The sequence below is a fragment of the Atractosteus spatula genome, chromosome 4 (genome assembly GCF_055471065.1).
Source record: "Atractosteus spatula isolate fAtrSpa1 chromosome 4, fAtrSpa1.hap1, whole genome shotgun sequence".
In the NCBI taxonomy this organism is placed as follows: Eukaryota; Metazoa; Chordata; class Actinopteri; order Semionotiformes; family Lepisosteidae; genus Atractosteus; species Atractosteus spatula.
The window spans coordinates 32376682-32396926 of NC_142709.1; the positions used below are offsets into that span (position 1 = coordinate 32376682).

The 20245-nt window shown below is 41.6% G+C and overlaps 1 protein-coding gene across 18 annotated transcripts in view; it reads right to left on the bottom strand.

Annotated features, from left to right (window-relative positions):
• caska (calcium/calmodulin dependent serine protein kinase a) overlaps nt 1–20245 on the bottom strand; it is a 263444-nt gene that overhangs the window by 135566 nt on the left and 107633 nt on the right. For all 18 annotated transcript variants that reach the window (XM_088915059.1, XM_088915068.1, XM_088915064.1 and 15 more), the window contains exon 3: nt 1415–1520. In XM_088915059.1, coding sequence (XP_088771185.1) covers nt 1415–1520 — 106 coding nt within the window. The remainder of the gene's footprint in view (nt 1–1414; nt 1521–20245) is intronic.

Genomic DNA, 20245 nt, shown 5'->3' on the forward strand with positions numbered 1-20245 from the left:
GGTAAAGGGGATGGGGTTGCCTTCTGCCGTCTGCACTCCCTCGTCTCCTCCCAAATCTTGTACCTCCTCTGCCCACTCTTCCCAATCAGCCCGCCTCCACTGGCTGCGGTCCGCTGCAATGGTTTCCCCATGTTCCAGGGTCGATAACCTTCATGTCGCATTTGCAACACGTAACTCCTGTGAACTCTCTCTGTTATATGAACGTGCAATTAATAACATTTTACACCAGGTCATCCCTGCGCACTACCCCTTGCTCAGCCAGTCTTTGAACTGGACTGCTTCTTGGGCACTGGAGCCTGATCGGAGCTCAAGACGCTTGTGCGAGTTTTATCTCCTTCAACATGGCTTCCCAGTGCATGCCAGCATTGCCTGGTGTTGCAGTTTAGAAGTTGAGGTGGCCTGTAAGTCTGGACACAAAGCTATTAGATGTGTAAGGTCAAAATTTTTAAGGGACAGAGAGTGCAGACTCCATCCTCAGCAGTTCCTAGAAGAATGGGCGAGAGCACAAAGAAGAAAAAGCTCCTTTGTTTGTGGTCCTGAAGAACGAATTCTTCGCTGCCCTCCGTCGGGTCTCATCGGAGTCAGGAGACAGCAAAATCTCAGCGGGAATATTTCAGGTATCACGAAGGAGAAGAAAGATCTTCAGGCAGCCAAGAGACATTTAGAGCCACCCATGGCTGGTTGGAATATTTTAAAAAAGCCATCAACTTAAGCAAGTGGGTTAGCCCTTTGATGACAAACAGCACTGCTTAGGATTTCTGTCTCTTAATTAACACGAAATTTATTTTAGCTTAAATTTTAACAAATTGTATTTTTACAAACGGGTTTCAAGGCTGCATGCCTTTAGTAAAGCAAGGAGTTGGTTTTAAACGCTTGTTTTTGGAAGGACACAGTTGGGATGCTTAACTATACAGGTTTTCTCTGCACTGCAACACATGGTCAGGGCTGCTTAGAGATGTACACTTCTACACTGTTGTAAATTGTTAAAAAAAAAGGCATTCAAATCCTGGACAGTGGGAATCGAGTCAGAGAAACTGACAAGGTAAATTGAGACGCAGGGATTTTTTTAGCAGGTAACCACCAGGCTATTAAAAAGCACACTTGCTGGGACGTGGCCTGCGATCATTGATGAAAACTGCCTCATAAAGTCTGACAGGCCTTCGTTTCCACTGAAGGCTGCACCGCCGGATCACCCATTGTCTCACTGCCTCCCAAGCAGGGCCAGCGTCTCCCACTGGTGATAAACAGATGTCAAGAGCAGGCATTTCCACAGCCTCAGGTAAGCAGGCAACCTCACCTCACCCAGAAAGCTAAGCATTTCCGTTGACTGCAATACAGACCTTCACTCTTAACTCCTGTGGAGAAAACACATGCCAGCAGAAACACCAAGGACAAAAGGAAAACCAAGACTTACAACTCGAAGACCATGTAGAGCATTCCATCGGAACTGTACGTCTCCAGCAGCTCCACAATGTGGGGGTGCTTCAGCATGTGACAGATGCTTGCTTCTCTCTTCAGATCTGAGGGAAGAGAGGAGAGAAGAAAAGGCCAGATGAGCAAATTTCACGGCAGGCACAAGATCGCAGCCAGGAGAACAGCCCAAGAGGAAGGGAGCTGCACAGGGGTGTGACACACCGGAGTTAAGGCTACCTTTTCAACATGAACATCTTAGCCACTTACCCCTGCAACAGGGGTCGAAACTGGGCTCTCCGCTTCCAATACCACACCAACTTCCCCACATCACACCTTTCCTCCCTTTTCCACCAGTGTCCTGCAGAAGTATACAGCTCTCCCTTTCGAAACCCATTACTACCCCGATCCACCATGAAGGACACAAGAAATGCAGGTAAGACAGTTGTGGGTATCTGGGCATGTGGCTGTACTGCCATACGGAGTGGCTCTGTGAGTGGAATGCAGCTGTACAGTGCCTCACGGCTTGCTGCATGAAGACATGAGTGTTCATCGCTGAACACAGGCCAGGGTGTACCAGGACAGGTCGCGCATGTAGGAAATTCCAATGTTAGACCCAGCGTTCAATTCTGCTTCTGCACTGATACAAATCTCCCTCGACCTTTTTGTAAAAAGACCCACACTGCAGGATCTAAGAAGGAGCTCTGAAACACGAACACAGAGGAGGAGCACTCATTAGCATCCTCACCTTATACTTCAAAGTGCAATGTTTTGTACAGTAATTACAGTCAAACCAGAACACGAAGATGAAGACAAATATGCTATACTGGGGGGACAGGGGCAATAAATCTTCGCGAACAGACCTTTTGTTTGACAACATATTAGGTCAACAATCACATATCCCTTTATTTGTAAAAGGTTAGACTGGGAATGGGTTTAAAAAATCCTCTGTGTGGTTTACACGTCTACTGGAACTTCCTTTTGGCTCATGCTTACTTGCCATCGCTCCAACAAACACGTAAAAGGCAAACTCTTCATATTCTAGCAAGTGCATTCTGGTTGTATTCTTCATGGAGGAATCCCCATTTTCTGCCAGATAACTTTCTCTTTTATAAACAGACCCTACCTAATCGGCCTTTGTTACTAAAATACCTCCATCTTCTTCTTTCTGCCTCAACAGTGGAACAGCACATCTTGGAAAAATAAAAGCCATTAAATTGATCAGGTGTCCCTGAAATTAGCATTCCACAAAGGACTTTTGGTGGGGAAAAAAAGCTTGACAAAAGCCTTGAAAAATTATAATGATTTTGCGCACGTCTGTAGCTTTGAGATCTATCATGCTCAAATTAGACATGCCGCTGCTAGAATAAATCTAGCAAAATGCTCAAAAAGATTCATAACTGGCCGGGCGAAAGTTTTGAAATTTATGGAGCATGCCCACACTTTCAAAAACGCAAAATATAGTACTTGGTCTTCGCATATCAGTTCCTTTCAAGTACCCAGTGATCACAAGAGTATCATTTAAAAAATCCTTTTGTGCACAGTACTTTTACTCTGGGGTAAACTCCTTGTTTTGAACAGTAGTATAAAGACATTTGGAGAAAGAATTGCATCTCTGATGCATGCCTGAACTGGCATGCCTGAAGCATGGTACTGTTGAGGAGTAAGGTCATTAATGGAGATCAATGCAAATTAGAAAAAATGCCCATTACAACTTTGAGAGCACTTTCGTCATTGGAATACCCCATTACTGATGTTTCCGGGCTTGACCATCTAGTGTGCTGTAGATATCAATATATTAGAATGTTTCAAACAAAGAACTTTATTGGAGGTCTCACAGGTAACAGCATAAACAAAATGAATGCTATTTAATTTTTTAAAGATAGTAGGGGAGTAGCAGAGTATAGAGGTTATTGCCAGACGTAGATGTACATTGGAATTAGAAGAGTTATCATTATCATCAATTTCCCTATGGGATTAATAAAGTATTATCTATCTATTATTCATGCTGTTCATGCACAAACACAAAAGACACCACTGTACAATGTAGTCCGGTGGGTAGCTGTGTCAGCATACTTAGTCCGCAAAGGAACAAGTAATAGGTTTATTCCATGCTGAAAAGAGAAGAGAGAAAACAGAACATTTCAGCTGTGAAGCCTTCTTCAGCTGTGAGAAAAACAGGGCAGACAACAAGGGGTGGAGCGGTGGCACTGTGGCTAAGGATCTGCGCCTGTGGCTGGAAGGTTGCCAGTTCAAATCCCGCGGCGGCAGAGGAATCCTACTGCTTTGGGCCCCTGAGAAAGGCCCTTAACCCGAACTCCTCCAGGGGCGCTGTACAATGGCTGACCCTGTGCTCTGACCCCAAGCCTCTCTCCCTGTCTGTGTCTGTGTCTCATGGAGAGCAAGCTGGGGTACGCGAAAAGATGAATTCCTAATGCAAGAAATTGTATATAAAGTGATCTTATCTTAATAAAGTGATCTTACAAAGATTAAATAGCACAGAAGAACAAAAGCTAGGAGAGGGGAGGAGGCAGAGAGGCCACTCAGGAAGTGCAAAGTGCAGAAGGGTGAAGAAAGGTGTGAAGTCAAAACCTGCATGAGAATAGGGAAGATTACACGGAAATAAGTTGGTCATTGAGAGAAGGGGGATGGTGTGAACCTAGTTTCAGAATGACTTTCTTTCTGTCATCTTTCTGCTGTAGGAGTTGAGAAACCCTTCTTTGGGAACAGAGACAGATAGATTAGTGTGATCATGGCCGTCTGAGGTGAAATGAGAAACTATGGGCTTGGAGAAATCTTTCATCTTCTTCGCCCGAACATGTTCTCTGAAGTGGTCTCCTACTCTCCTTCCGGTTTCCCCAACGTAGTTATCTGGGCATTTTTTGCTGGAGATACAGTATGTCTTCTGGGTGATCCGGAATTGACCTGAGGGGCCCTGAATGAGCGTGTTGTTAGTTATGTATTTGGAGGTGATGCAGCGAGTTCTGTCACAGGGGAAGGTGCCTGGTGGGGATGATTGCCGAGTGTAGTCAAGGGAGCTGTGAACCAGATGTTTATGTAGATTGGGTGGTTGGCGGTATGAGATGATTGGGCAGTTCGAAAAAAGAGTACCGATGGAGGGATCGCCCTGTAAAATGGAGTAGTTGTTAATAATAGTCCTGGGATAGAAAGTGTGTTAGAGTGGTATGGAAGCACCAAGGAAATGCTGATGTGAGACGAGGGCTGTTTTTTGGCCCTGGTGAGGGCCCTATCGATAACACGGGTGGGGTATCCTCTGTTGATGAAAAATGAATACTCTCATGCAATCTTCTGCAATTTGCCCTTCCTGAGTGGCCTCTCTGCCCCTCCTGCCTCCTCCCCTCTCCCAGCTTTTGTTCTTCTCTGCTATTTAATCTTTGCTGTCTGCCCTGTCTTTCTCACACCTGAAGAAGGCTTCACAGCCGAATTGTGTTTTCTCTCTTCTCTTTACTGCACAATGTAGACTGTACAGTACATTACAAAAGAGTACATAAGATTTAAAATTTTAAATCTACTATCCTGGTGCCTTAATCCAACTGGTCCTATGAGTGGCCCCATGAATTCAACTGTACAGTACAGCGCTCAGCCTCTGCTAAAAGCTTCATACATCTCATCCCAAAAGACAGTACAAAACCTCCCTGTTCGTGCCAAGCAGCTCACACCTGTTACAGAACAACACTCAGGATCTGCAGGGTGCCAGCCAGTCACTTCAATTAGCTGGGGAATGGCTCTTGGGCCCCCATGTTTGGGGGCTCTGCAACGCTCAGCACTGGAAAATTCTCATCATGGAGAAACCCATGACCCAGGATCACTTTGCAACTCACACCTGGCAGCCCACTGAAGCTCAGCAGGTGTGAGCCTAGTCAGTACCAACGGATGGGAGACCTCCTGGGAAAAACTAAGGTTGCTGCTGGAAGAGGTGTTAGTGGGGCCAGCAGGGGGCGCTCACCCAGCAGTCTCGGTGGGTCCTAATGCCCCAGTATAGTGATGGGGACACTATACTGTAAAAAGGCACCGTGCTTTGGATGAGACGTAAAACCACGGTTCTGACTCTCTGTGGTCATTAAAAATCCCAGGGTGTTCCTTGCAAAGAGTAGGGGTGTCACCCCGGTGTCCTGGTCCACTGGCCATTACCAATTATGGCCTCCTATTACTCCCCATCTATAAATCTTCATCACTCTGTTCTCTTCCCCACTGGTTGCCGATGTGTGGTGCGTGTACTGGTGCACTTTGGCTGCCGATGCATCATCCAGGTAGGTCCACTTTGAGTGGGGTGTCTAGAAAAGCTCTATATAAGTGTAAAGATTATTATAGGATATATATCATTACACACTAGGAGGTCCTGCCTGTGCTTCCTGCTCACCTCTACTCCACACTTCTGATGGCCCGTTCATACACACACAGACATTCGCCACACTCACACACGGCCCAACCCCACCCCGAAGGTGGCAGGACTGCAGTCCACTTCAACCCTGAAAAAATAATTACCCAAACCAACTCCAATCTCCACTGGGTACCACCATGAAAAAAAGGCAAAATTCGTTCTTGACTCAGAAATGGCAGCACAACAAAGAAAACACTAATGTTTTGATTTACAGCAGATATATGATGTGCTTATTCAACTTCAAACATGTCACTAATCTATACTACAATAACAATAGAAAAGCAGTAGCTGTTTTTATAACGCATCCTTTAAACGGTAAGTACACCTTTTCGAACCCTTCAGGACTGCATATAAAGCATTATAAAATATCTCGTAAGACATGTTTATTATGTAGTTTATATACATCTTTATTTTATATGATTCTGCAGATTTTTATAAGGTTATTGTTGGCTATAAATGCATGTCCTGAAACTGCGATACAGCTTATATATGTACAAGTGATTTGTGGTATACCAGATTATTGGCGGGACTACAGAGTACCATGAGACCTATTAGGCACCAGGGAACATTATAAACACTGGAGTATATGTGTAGTCAAAGGGGAATCAAAACAAAACTAGAAAAGTGATAAAAAATACAATCAAGTATTTTAGGTACTTACAGAGCTATTTTATCTGCACACCGTTTTCTTAGAAAACTGATATCCAATTTCTTTTTGTAGTTTCCTTCCAGGTATCACACACTACTAGCACGTACCTTTCACAGAAACAAATGCTAATACTGTGTGAGTACTGCTATTAATGCACTTAGACAAGAATAACCTCAAAACACAAGGCACAGGCAATGAAAGTACAAAGCAAATCACAGTAGCCAAGACTCATACTGACTCTGTTTCAGAACAAGTCAATGTTACCTATACACTGCTGTTCCTAATGTAGTTATTAAACAATAAGACCACAACATTTATGAATGAAGACACCATTTCGCCCATCCATCTCACTGGTTTTTTAGAAGCTAACATCTCATTAGCCATTTCTTGAAGGAAGCCAGGATATCAGCTGCATCACAATGGTAGTTATCTTGTTCCATATTCCCACAAACTTTTGCAAGAAGAGGTATCTTGTGTTGTCAGTTTTGAATGCATTCTCAAATAGCTTTCACCTGTCTCTGGTCATTGTTTCATGTTCATTCTGAAACCACTGGATAAATGGCCAGCAGCCATATCACTCTGCAACTCACAACTGGCAACCCACTGAAGCTAAGCAGGTGTGAGCCTGGTCAGTACTTGGATGGGAGACCTCCTGGGAAAAACTGAGGTTGCTGCTGGAAGAGGTGTTAGGTGTTAGTGGGGCCAGCAGGGGGCACTCACCCAGCGGTCCTAATGCCCCAGTCACATTATAGTGACAGGGACAGGGGGGTCCTGACTCTGTGGTCATTAAAAATCCCAGGGCAAAGAGTAAATTTGGCCCTTACCAATCATGGTCTCCCAGTAATCCCCATCTATGAATTGGCTTCATTACTCTGCTCTCCTCCCCACTGATAGCTGATGTGTGGTGAGCATTCTGGCGCACTATGGCTGTCGTCGCATCATCCAGGTGGGGCTGCACATCCAGGTGGTGGTGGAGGGGAGCTGTAAAGCGCTTTGAGTGCAGTGTCCAGAAAAGCGCTATATAAGTGTAATCAATTATTATTAATAAATTGACCATCAGTGATTTAGAAGTTTGTAATACTTGAATATGGTCCCCTGAAACTCCTCTCTGTTCAAGACGAAAAAGATTACATCCCTTGGTTTACATTCAACACTTAACTATCATAACACCATGTTTCCATGTTTTATTGCTTCTCCACAATGTTCAGAAGACTAAAATGATGTGAACTGTCTTTCAAATGTAATTTCTTGAGGATGAGTATTTCTCCCACCTTATACTGTACCAGCATGTAATAGTGTGCACTTAATGTCTACCAGGTATTTGCCCAGTCTTGAATTTTGTCTAAATTTTGGAATTGCCTTTTTAGGTTCCACGATGCTTTCGAAGTCTCCTACTTTTATCTGCAAACTACTGAGGGAAGTGGTCTGTTATCTGTACTCTATATCCTTTCCATTAACTAAAACCAAATCCAAAGAATCACATGACCTTGAAATTCTTCAAAAAGCTATTTAAAAACACGTACATCATATGATTTGTTGTGTGCCTCCATTACTGCTGTTTTTTCAAAGAACTGCAGTAAGTTATGATGCATTTGCCTTTTGTAAATCAGCATGGATTATTCCTTATAGCTGAGCCCACATCCCTTAAAATCCTACTGCCCTAAACATGATCGTCAGTTTAGTTCCACTTCCATTACAGCCTTACATGTAAGGGAAGTAAGACTTCATTGGTCTGTAATTCTTGAACAGATGTGCCTGCTAAATGAATTAATGTGAAAGTATAAATAGTTGGTTGGCACAATATATATAGATGGGAAATACACTGGGCATTTCCTAGTAAATGCCCGTCTTGAGAGACTTTTGTTGAACTATGAATGTTATCTCTAGTTTCCTTAAGTACAATTGGTACAATATCACCAGGCCCCAGAGACTTCTTTATCTTTATGCACAAGCTCAACTAATGCAGGCACTTAGCTGATATTTTGATTTACATTGCAATACGTGTTTAGCATGTTGTCCAAGTAAACACATAACTGTAGTCACAAAATTTGCATTTCATCTTGAGCTACTGCTGAAATCGTCTATTGTGTATTCTGCTACTAACTTTGTAAATTACAACCAGGTGAACAAGGAATGCAATTGAATTGTGTAAAACTGTGACATTTAACATTTTCAAGCCACTGTCTTGTACAAGGTATTTGAAATATTATAGTCAGAAAATGGCATACAAATGAGTATCTTCATGCCTGCTTCGTATGAAAACCACTATTAACCATTCTTCTGAATCCAAGTAATTGATGCAAATACACCACACTTGGGCTACACATATAATACACTATCAATGTTCTGCTTTCCGATACCTTTTTACCTACATCACTATACTTCCTGTATCCCTGACAATGCACTGATACACTAGAATCAAGTTGCACATTTCTAAACTATACAGTAGGTACACAGTATGCATTATCAATGGCAATAAACTAATCAAATAAAAATATGCACTAGCTTTTAGCAAGCAAACCAATATTCCACAATCATGCATTAGAAGATCTTTTATAATGGCTTATTATGCAGGATCTATGAATATTTACAGAACCCTTGACTTCAAAAATGATGGAATACAAATGTTCATAATATCTACATTACTGCTTTAGAACAGGTTAACAAAAAAGTCAATACTACCCACATGCTAGGAATTACTAATAAACCTGATATGGTAATGGGATAATTTCTAAGATGCTTATAGATCATTAATAAGATCTTGTAAGTTAATACAACACAAGTGTTACCCACAATACCAACATGCTGTCGTTGTCAGCTTCATTGATAGAGTGGGAAGTCGGAATTACAGCCCACTTGGCTTTTACCCATTAATGCAGAACAGTTTTGCTTCACACTCCTTCCTCCTTGGGGTTCCTTCTTCTCGTTTCTAATCTGAGGGCAGTTTTTCAACCTTGGTCTTTGCCTGCCTCCACATGTCAGAGCCCTTCTCAGGTCTGTTTTCCCTGACTGTGTGCAGCAAGGCAAGGTGCAGTCCTGCTCTTGGATGTGGGCACAACCAGGGAGGCCTCAGGTCTGTCTGAATGCATTTACAGAGAACCACAGTGGGCCTAATGGAGACCAAAAGGGAAAGACATTCTGGCATATGATGGAGAGCCACAGTACTATCTTTGCTTCAGCTTATAAGGGGAATAGCATTTTTTACATTATTAAAAGGCCACATTATTATAGTGACCTCTCTACATTTATTTTTAAACAAATGCAGAGATGATACAAAAGGGAAGTGTGAGACTCTTGGCTATTTCAGTCCTATACGCTCACTCGATGCAAGACGGGGGGGAAATTCCACTAAAGTGGCTTCCTGAGAATGGCACTCAAAATGTAACGATAGTGTCAAAAGCTATGAGCAGAAATACCAGTAAAAGCTTTACCCTCTGGTAACCTGAATTAAAAAATCTCTGCTGGCTGGCTTTCAAGGCTCACAGAATTTCTAACATAACAGACTGTTTAACAGAAGAAAATGATTTTTAGCATGTACTAAATTTGAGCATGTACTCACACAGCTAAATCTTTTTAGGAAAAGGCGGGGTGCTTTCAGATAAAATTTGCAGAAGCCAGTGGATTAACCTTTATAGAATACAAAGAATAGAGAAGCCGGGGATTCAGTTTTAACGACATGGTGTTTTTGTACTGTTATCTGTGGTAACACAAGAACACTTCCTAAAATGAAGAGACAACCCTGGGCCAACCTGAATTCAGGCGTCTTACTGATAACAGTCCAGGGACAGCAAATGCAGTGACCAGGGCTAGCCTAACCTAAAATGTGAAACTGAAGTCTCCAGGCTGCCTTTGCGTGTCAGGTTACCAGTGAGCGCGCACAGGTACTAAGCTACTGCCAAACCTGCTGTAGCAGAAAATGGAAGCAAAGGTACTATTGCACTTGGAAGATAAACCGTTTTGTGTTGGCAAGTTCTTGTTTTAACAACAACAATCCAAATCAGCCAATATGGTCTAAAGAAATAACAGTAATGAAAACTGCACAAATTCTTAAAGTAGGCTTTTACACTTTAGCAATCATAAATTGGAGCTAGTCTGAAATGCATATTCAATTATTATTATTATTATTATTATTATTATTATTATTATGACAGTGGCTCTTAACCCGTCATGTAAGACATGCCAGATTTGTTGAACATTGCTTAAGCCACAAATTAAGCACAGGCATGTAAGTAACTTCCTTTTATCATAACTTGGTATTTTATGTTAAACAAATTAAGAATCTATTTAAACATTGCACACTTTTTTAATTGTTATATTAAAATGAATTCCATCACTGATCAATAGAATGATATTTGAATGATTTTCTGACTGCAATGACGCTTCTTAAGGTAATTATCGGTCCGTGTTCCGTCAACTGGCCCTGCTTGACATGCATGCAGACAGAATAGCAACAGAACATGTGTAATTGCCTCACTTATTTCTTATGTTCTTGTGGCCAGTTAAGAGTCATAAATACACATTGTGTATTTTTAGCAAATGTGTCTTCCGGCCGGGTTTCAGAGTAACTCTTTACTTCATGTGTCTATCAGCACAGTAACGTAGAGTAACTGTGCACATTTGTGAAATTAATGCACACTGGTTTAATGGAATTGAATAGGTTTTAACCTTTTAGAAACACACGCAATAGTGTGTAAAAAACCTTCTGATGCTCATATATATGGCTAGACAACAGAACTATTAAATAAAGTATCATAAAACCCCGTCATAAGCCCTGCACAAAGCAAATTCAAAAAAGGGGGACAGACTATTTTACTCCTACTGTCCAGTCCATATAGGGACGGCGACACTACAATGTAAAAACAGCGCTGCCCTTTGGATGAGGGGACAAACCAAGGTCTTGACTCTCTGTGGTCACTAAAAATCCCAGCACGTTTCTCAAAAAAGAGTAAGAGTGCTGTTCGGTGCCCTGGTCAAATTCCCCACTGCCCTTTACACCAATCAGGGCCTCCTAATAACCCCCATCTATGAATTGGTTTCATCACTCTGTTCCTCTCCCCGCTGATAGGTGGTGCGTGGGGCCATTAGATGCCATGAACATGCTCTAGCTGAACAAACAATTACAGTAACACACTGGGAGGTTAAGACTAAAATGCAACACATCCTGTTGTCTCAACACTTATCAGTAAACCAGAGACTATAACCAGCTTGCAAAGCACTTATGATACCTCTGGTTTTGCAGGGACCACAGCAGCCTGTGAGCTCCTATGACCATGATGCAAACATTTAGGCAATTAGACCTCAGGAGAAGCCATCTGACAACAGAGCTAGAAGAGAACCTCTCTGCCAAAGCGCTTCAGCTGCGTTTCTGAAACATAATTAGCAGTGTTGGTATTCAGGAAATGCACAGCACTGAACACTGAAAGAATTGACTCAAAAACAATTGATTAGCAAAGCAGATGTGTTTTGTGAATCCATTTAAATCAACCCCACTGCACAAATAAAATGGAGAAATCTTATTACTCTACGCACGGTATGAAATTCTAGATTGAATTAACAAACAAGATTATTCTTGGGGTTGCTGAAACATTTCTGTGGAGATACAGACATCTAACAAGCTCTCAATTTGTCAGTAAAAATCCGAGCTATGGGACAGGCTCCAATTTTGCATTGTTTACTCCTATGCTCCACGTATGTGTTTTACTTTTTAACAAGTTATAAACCAGGACTAACACAGTAATTAAATCAGCATTAAAGAACTGCAAATTGTAGCTTTGTTAGCCACTAAAATCATCCCTGGATTTGACTGTCGGTAATTCATGCAATGACCTACATCATACAGTACATCATTCCTCACTGCAGACCCTCTTGAACTTCTTTCAGAGGGCAGTCATGACAGAGACTACAGAGCCCTTACAAACTTCTCCATAACAAATGCATCCATAAAACATTCCCATTAAGTGCTCAATTGTAATCCAGACTTTTTGGGATTACAGAGACTGTAGGTTTGTTTGGTTTTGAAATCGCTATGCTAATTTGTTGCACCACTCATCTAAAAAAATCAATTCCCAGCTCTTTGAAACTGCAGAACACTTGTACACACTGCAGGTTTAAGAGCTGCTGAATAGCTGCAAATATGTATCCTTGATTGCTTAAGTGCTCTGAATCATGAAAAGCTTAGGTTGCTCTCTTACATATTTAAATGACTTCAACAATTGACTTTTGTTCTAACAAACTAAGGCCTGAGGTTTGCAAGTGTACTGTACGTGCGAAAACACATTACTTGTCCTGAGAGGGCAAAATGCCCTCAGACCCAAATCAGCTTTTACACTGAGTTTCATCGAAAATTTTGAGCTGCTTTTTAAAGTGCTTTTGGTAAACTGAAGTATGGTTTTCCTCTATCTGAAAAGAACCACAAAACATCTCGATGTACGGAGCCCACAATTACAGAGCTTGTTGTGATTTTAAAATACGCTTCACGGGCTTGTAGCAGAGTTCATCTTATATTTACAGTTGTTACGTTTGAACCCCCAACTCTCGCCCACCCCTCCAAACACACTGACATTTTTGCAGATTGCTTCTCAAGATAGCATACTGCTAAAGCTTATACAAACCTATTTATCTGAAAAATACATATAGTAAACGGCCCAGTTTGTACTTTTTAAATGTCAGTGTTAATAAAAGCCAGTGGAGCAGGGATCTTTGTTAAACTGACACTTCATCTTCTTCCTTATCCTCATTCTGTGGAAGCCACGAAGCATTTCCTTCAAACTCCCTCCTGACCTCCTTTTTAGCAGCTGTGACCTAGTTGGCAAACAGTGGATGTTAAGATTAGCGGAAAATACCTTAGGCTTTTTATATCAAAGAAGATTACTGCACATGCTCTGGAGAAATGGTGGGTCCAATTAACAGTATCACATCAACACGGCTAATAAAGTGATACGACAAAACAAAAATTGAAATATTCCAATTCAAATCGGAGAATTCGAGATTTAACTTTGCCTGCGATGTTCTGGAATGAAGGATTTTCTGGCTCATGCTGGAAAAAATTTGCACTCGGTTCAACTGATATTTTGCCTGCTTCAGTTGAACTTTCCCACTTTTCCGTGTAAAACGTACTTGTTAGACTTTCCTGAGCGCAAACCATTAAGCACAATGAATCACAGTTGTGGCTGGAATACTGTCCATCTGCACGCAAACATACAAAACGCAGAAATGCTGATTTAGCTCTAGTACTGTGGAAAACAATATGAACCCCACTCTGCAAAAGAAACCACTTTAAATTTCACAAGGTTTTAGAACACAGTTTTTTATTATTTGTTTAATGTTCTCACTGCAAAGACTCCCTTGAGTGACCATTTTAGCATAAGAAGCCTTCCTGGGGAGAAGCTGCTACCATATACCTGTTACAATTACAGCACTAGTGCGACAGAAACCACAAAGTAAAGCAAACCTATTGCACAAGGCGGCTCATTATTCCAGACAGGCCTTTACACAGAAACACAACCTTGTAGTTAAGCTGTCCTCAGAGATGGGGCACAGAAACAAACAATATGAAAGGAAAAAAAGAAACATGAAACATTTATTTGAATGGTTTTCTTTGGCTAGTATAACTTGTTTCCCCAGTGATACTGAGGACTCCAGTATCAGCCAGTGGCCCCATTTAGCTACCAGCTGTAGCATGCTACCGTACCTTCTTCTGTAAAATTTTAGACGTTATCAAACCTTTACTTTAATGACCTCATGCGACCTTCCAGCAAAGATAACGGAAATCAGGTGCCTCTCTGACATTCTTCAGCTTTTTGACTGGGTTGAGGTCAAGTGAAGGGCCTTCGTGATCTTGCCAGTATAGTGCTCTTGTGGCAATGACGCTGGTCTTTTTGTTACTATTGTCTAGAAGAACGACTGGATAGGTGCAATTAATTGTGAAACTGGTGGTTTCAGTGGTTCATCCCAGCATGGTCTGCAGCTGCAGGAATTGATCATCCATGTTGACTGGTGTCTAATAAAAAGGCTGGAAGTGGAAATATGGGCCGATGTCCGACTGGGAACACGTAAACCGGAAAAGCAGGGAAAAATGCTTTAGCAGCAAGGCAGTGAAGAGGACATGTCACGCTGTCCAAATTAAAGACGATGTCTTTCGGTTCAGTATTCGGCAGGAGCAGTTGCAGATCTGGCTTGAAATTGTAAAATTCAACAAACGGAAGAATGAACCGACTGGCTCAAAACAGATCTATAATCTAGGACAACTTTCCTGCCAGTGGCCTCTCCACACTGAAGCAAAGCAGACGTGTGGGTTGCAACAGGGTTTTGAGCTCCGTGTTAAGAGCAAGCCAACAGTGAGAGGGTACCTCTGTTCAGGGAAGACGTCTTACTGTTAACTTGCAACACCTAGATCTGAATGTGCTTTGTAAAACACCTTTTAACCGCTTTCAAAGAGCATAGAGCAAGGAGCTGCCTCAGAGGTTAATGAAACAGTCAGTCACTCTGACAAAAAGGTTCTGGCTGAGGGGTCAGTCTGTAAAAAGGAGTTGTTAAGTCGAGCGTGCAAACGGACAGGGTGCAATGGTGGAAAGGGAGGACCAGTAGAGTGTAATTCTATCGCTTCCTGGCACGGTGCTATATTTTTCTGTCTGGTAAAGGCTTGGACAGTGGTGTGCGAAAATATTTACCCATCAGTTGGAGTATATTTTCATTTTGTAAGGCAGCCTCATTTCTGCCAAATCGACAAAGCCTGGGGATGTGTGATAAAGGAAGACTTTTTAGTGGGTTGGGAATGAACAGACATTGAAAATAACTCCTTGAAGCACAGGGGGAGTTGTAGGAAACGGGTTTTCAGTCACAGGTAGCTCACAGAATGACACCCGACTCGGCCACACATCTGCAGAGAACGGCCGCGAAAGGATGGAGGGACCCTGCCATTAGCAACTAATAATATTCCAAACACCAGCTTGCTTCTCAGCAGGCTGAACACAGAGCATTGCACCGCACCTCAGAAGCAATATTTCCACACCAAAATAAGCAGAGCAGCCTGCAGTGACTGCCAAGCACCGGTTACCCAACAAAAAGACGTATCCGAGAAAAAGGCAGAGATCCAAGCCTTCAACGATTCCTTCTACCCTTCCCGACAAATAGCAAATAATCAGTATTGTCCTTTTTTCTCTTTTTCCCTTCCAGAAGGAGAAGGATTTCTCCCTGCGTTGTTTAAAGTTTGTTTTGTGGAGTGTGAGTGTTCTGTATGCACACTGATCAGTTCCTTCCTCAAGCCCTACTAAAGCACGGAAAGGCAGGCATCAGGTTATGTAACCAAGAGAACAGTCTGCATGAGCCAATTCAACAGTGTGACGACACTAATTCCATTCCCAACCTTGCCTCCTTGCACTGTTCTCCTTATATAATCAGAAGCCACTCTTACTGAAACAATAATTCCGTCAGGAGCTCCTGGCGTGTTTCAATATTCATACACGGCCCCGCTTCAAAGCGAGAAGTAGTAAACCATTTTGCAAAACATGAAATATCAAAAGATTTGATTTTTCCTCTGCTGCACTATAATAAAAAGCCTCCTGCTGGTAAAGTCCTGAATGGGTTGACTGGCATAACCACCAGCTGGAGTGAAGCTGAATTTCAATACCTTTAAAAACACATTGCTATCACAATATATTAATACTGATTACCAAGAGCTGTATTTTACTTTTTAACACGTTAGAAACCAGAGCTAACACAGCAATTAAATTAGCATTAAAGGGCTGCAAGTTGTGGCTTTGTTAGCCATTGCTAGAAAGAACACTGCTTTGGATAAAGTGTTAAGCAAAGAATAAAATTAAATCTAAATGCAAATATTACCCTTAATTACATCTACATAAAATATTCAATTTCAACTTGCAGGAGGAGAGCCTGGTCAGCTTCCTCAAAGTTCCTGTTTCAGGGTTAAAGGTTGTTTTAAAAATAAAATCCTAATAGTTGCAAATCTCATTAAATTACTCAGCACAAAGCATCTCTTCATATTTACACATTAACTTGATCTTAATGGTCATCTAAAGCTGCCATCTTCTGCAAACGTCTTAACCCAGTGCTGATGAAAACTGTACACTGAAAAGGCAGAGATTCCTAACGATACCTAATGTTTGGGCCTAAAAAAATAAAATTTCCCCCTGCAGGATTTTGCTTAAGCCATTATTCATTGGCTTGGGTCAAAATTACCCAAAGATACTCTTCTCTCGCAAAACTTTTCCTTTAGCACACTTCTAATTTCAACAGCTCAAGACACTGATGTAGCCAATCTTCTAGACATCAAGGGTTGGGACCACTTTGAATGTGTGTGTTAAATTGCCTGTGAACCATCATTGCACATGGGTGCCACATCCAACAACCAGTTTTAACACCAACCAGGCCCATTACTCCATCTACACAATGTGTGACTTTTGGGCACTGTGTTCATTACCATCCACACACAAAAGAGCTCAAGACACAAAACAAGGCCGCACAACTAAAGCGAAAGAAAATAATTAGATTTTCTTTTTCAATTTTGAAATGGAAGGTTCTGAAGAGAAATGTGACAAATATATAGTAAACATACTTTATAGGTCATTCCACTGTATTTCCACTAATAGAGGGCCTTGCAAAGGTATTCAGATCCATGCTATTATTAGATTTTGCTGCTTTAAAGCTTGTAGTCATGACACATCAAAGTAGCAATATACAGTATTATATACACAACCCACGCCACACATTCAAAACAAACAAGATAATATGAAAGCAAAAGTTATGATTGCATAAGTACTGTATTCCAACCAACTATTGTGGCAAAATCAGTTTTAATTAATATTTAATTAATTAATTTAGGAGCACAAAATTCATACATGAGCCTCATAATTAGTTGAGTTGCCTCTGCCTGTGTGCAAAAATAGTGGTTTACCTGATATCAGAATAAATACACTTGTAATATACTCTGTAATGGCCATCAGTCAGGTAGGGAATTTCAAGCAAAGGCTCACTCACCAAAGCAGCTTTCATTTAAAGAGAAACATGATAAAAAGAACAGATATTGAGACGATTATGGCAACATTTCTTACACCCTTAATATCTCTTTAAACATGGTGAAGTCAATCATTTAACGGTTGAAGCCATCCAGACACTGCCTAGATCGGGCTGTTCTTCTGAACTGAGCAGCCAGGTAAGGAGGATGCCCACTATGAGGCCAATGGCAACTTCGAAAGTGTCCAGCTTGGTGGCAGCAAAAGATCATTAACCTGCTTCTTTCAGCAGGGACTGGAAAGACTTTGTCAGAGTTAGAAAGCACAGGGCTATAGTTGTACTGGAGTGGCCCGAGATGAAGAATGTTAATGTCCCAGTCGAAGTCCTGACTGTGGAAAGACTTGAAAACTGCCGTCCATACAAAATCCCCAAGCAACCTGAGAGAGTGAGCAAAAATGCCAAGTAGAAGAGGCAAATCCTGCACCGCGCTGCTGTGGGGTGGTAGAGACTCACTGCTGTAATTGCTGCCAAATATTGAGTTCATGGATCTGAACACTTAATTAACATATTTCAACAGAGTGAGATGTGTAACAGTACTGAAATGTTTCTTTAGTTTTTGCTGACATATACTGAAACTTACTGTATATCTCATCCTTAGGAGTCTTTATCTTGAGCATTCAGGTTTAAGAAAAAATCAATTTAGGACACTCAGGATACATCCTTTTCTATTTCCACAATATGGGATATGATCGGACTGGTCAGAATAGTGAATAGCCTTGGAAGGCACTGTTTTCTTACTAAAAAGAAACTGCTTCTCAAGTTAAGAGGGCTAAAAAAATGTGATGAGTAATGCAGTGGGCCTTCTTAAAGATCTCTTCAGTCACTGCAGGTGGTTTAAATGTTGACAGTCATTACAATAGCTTAGTTGAAGATGCAGGACTGGATTAAGTCACGTCTCCAGCCCACCCGCCACTCAAGAAATTCAAACCCCAAATTTGAAGACAGATTTCCACCGGGTTGGTGGAAGACGTTTGTCGAGTGATACTCCAAAGTTTTTGATTCAATAAGCACATAATCTACCCTTTTCATCAACCTTGTGAGGTAGAATAAAATAAAATGGAACAAGTAATAGGTTTATTCCATGCTGAAAAAAAGAAGAAAACACAACGTTTCGGCCGTGGAGCCTTCCTTCAGGTGTGAGCTGCCTGAAGAAGGCTCAACGGCCGAAACGTTGCGTTTTCTTTCTTCTTTTAATCCAGCATGGAACAAACCTATTACTTGTTCCTTTGCAGCCTACGCATGCTGACGCAGCTACCCACCTGAGCTACTACAGCCTACACCTGCTGCGACCCACTATGCCTTCCTCCAAATCTTTTTCTAGATCTCTTCCTCTTCGTCATACCTTCTCTTCCTCCCTGGGCCACTTGCCCGCTTCTCGCACTAAACCAGCATTCCGTCTCTTCACAGCTATCTGTTCCAAGACCAGGCTTTCTAACCACCTTCTGTTCCTTTACAGATGTCGTTGACATAATATCATCCCTAAAGGATAAACAAAAGACACCTGAAGAAGGCTCCACGGCCAAAACGTTGTGTTCAGCATGGAATAAAACCTATTACTTGTTCCTTTGCAGCCTACGCATGCTGAGGTAGCTACCCACCTAAAACAAAATGGGACAAATGTCTGTTCTGTGGCCATAGACAGCACTGGCCCTTTCTTACTGGCTGATGTTGAGAGCATTGATGATTGATTGAGCATTGACTATCCATCAGTTGTGAAATAAAATCATTGTACCTGGATATTAATGAATATCTATGAGTTGGCTTCATTACTCTGTTCTCCTCCCCACTAATAGCTGATGTGTGGTGAGTGTACTGGCGCACTATGGCTGCCGTCACATCATCCAGGTGGGGCTTCATACATGGTGGTGGTGAAGGGGAGTCCCCATTACCTGTAAAGCGCTTTGAGTGGAGTGTCCAGAAAACCGCTATATAAGTGTAAGCAATTATTATAATTATTATTAAAAGGAAGCAAAGCAATTCAAGATCTGCATGAGTTCATGAAGGACAGCTTGGCATGCCGATAGGTTCCAAAACATCTTAATATTTGACTGAAGACAGGATAATAAAGAACTGTTTTAGATTACATAGTATTATATAAAGAATATCCTATACCACTTCGCTAATCTGGTATAAATGTGGCTCAATGTACGGTAAGTTTGACGAAACGTTTTATTGCATTTTAAGAGGCACCGCTTCCAAATCCCAGTAAATGTCTAAAAACAGAAAATACTAGTCACCTGGTTTTGGTGGCCTACTAAAGATATGCAAATAGAATGCTTACCAATCCTGAATGCCCTGACAACTCAAGAAAAAAATTACAGCTGATGCATTGTCTTTTGTGAAGGACAAACATGATTTGAACAGAAAAAAAAATCTACCTGGAAAACCTGGGCCTCTAGGCCCTGTTCAAGGACTCAGATTTGCAAGGCACTTGAAAGAAATGAAAGGCTTAACAGAAATTACTGAACTGCGACATAAAACAGCTTTCAGCAAAACATTTACCCTTTAAGGCAAATGTGAAAGTGAAAAACACTGCAAGGTTTTTTTTTCTTTGAAACATAGAAACTGGTCTGCTAAAGCTGTTGTCAGCACACATGTGATGGCAGCATTTTTCCTGAGCAGTTGGACTCCATTAAAACCTCGAGTGGCATTTACCAGTGAAACAAATATTTACATCCATTGTCTAGTCACAACTGCAACAAAGACCTCTGGGGCCTACACGGCTTCAAGAACCGTGAAACACGTGTCACCTA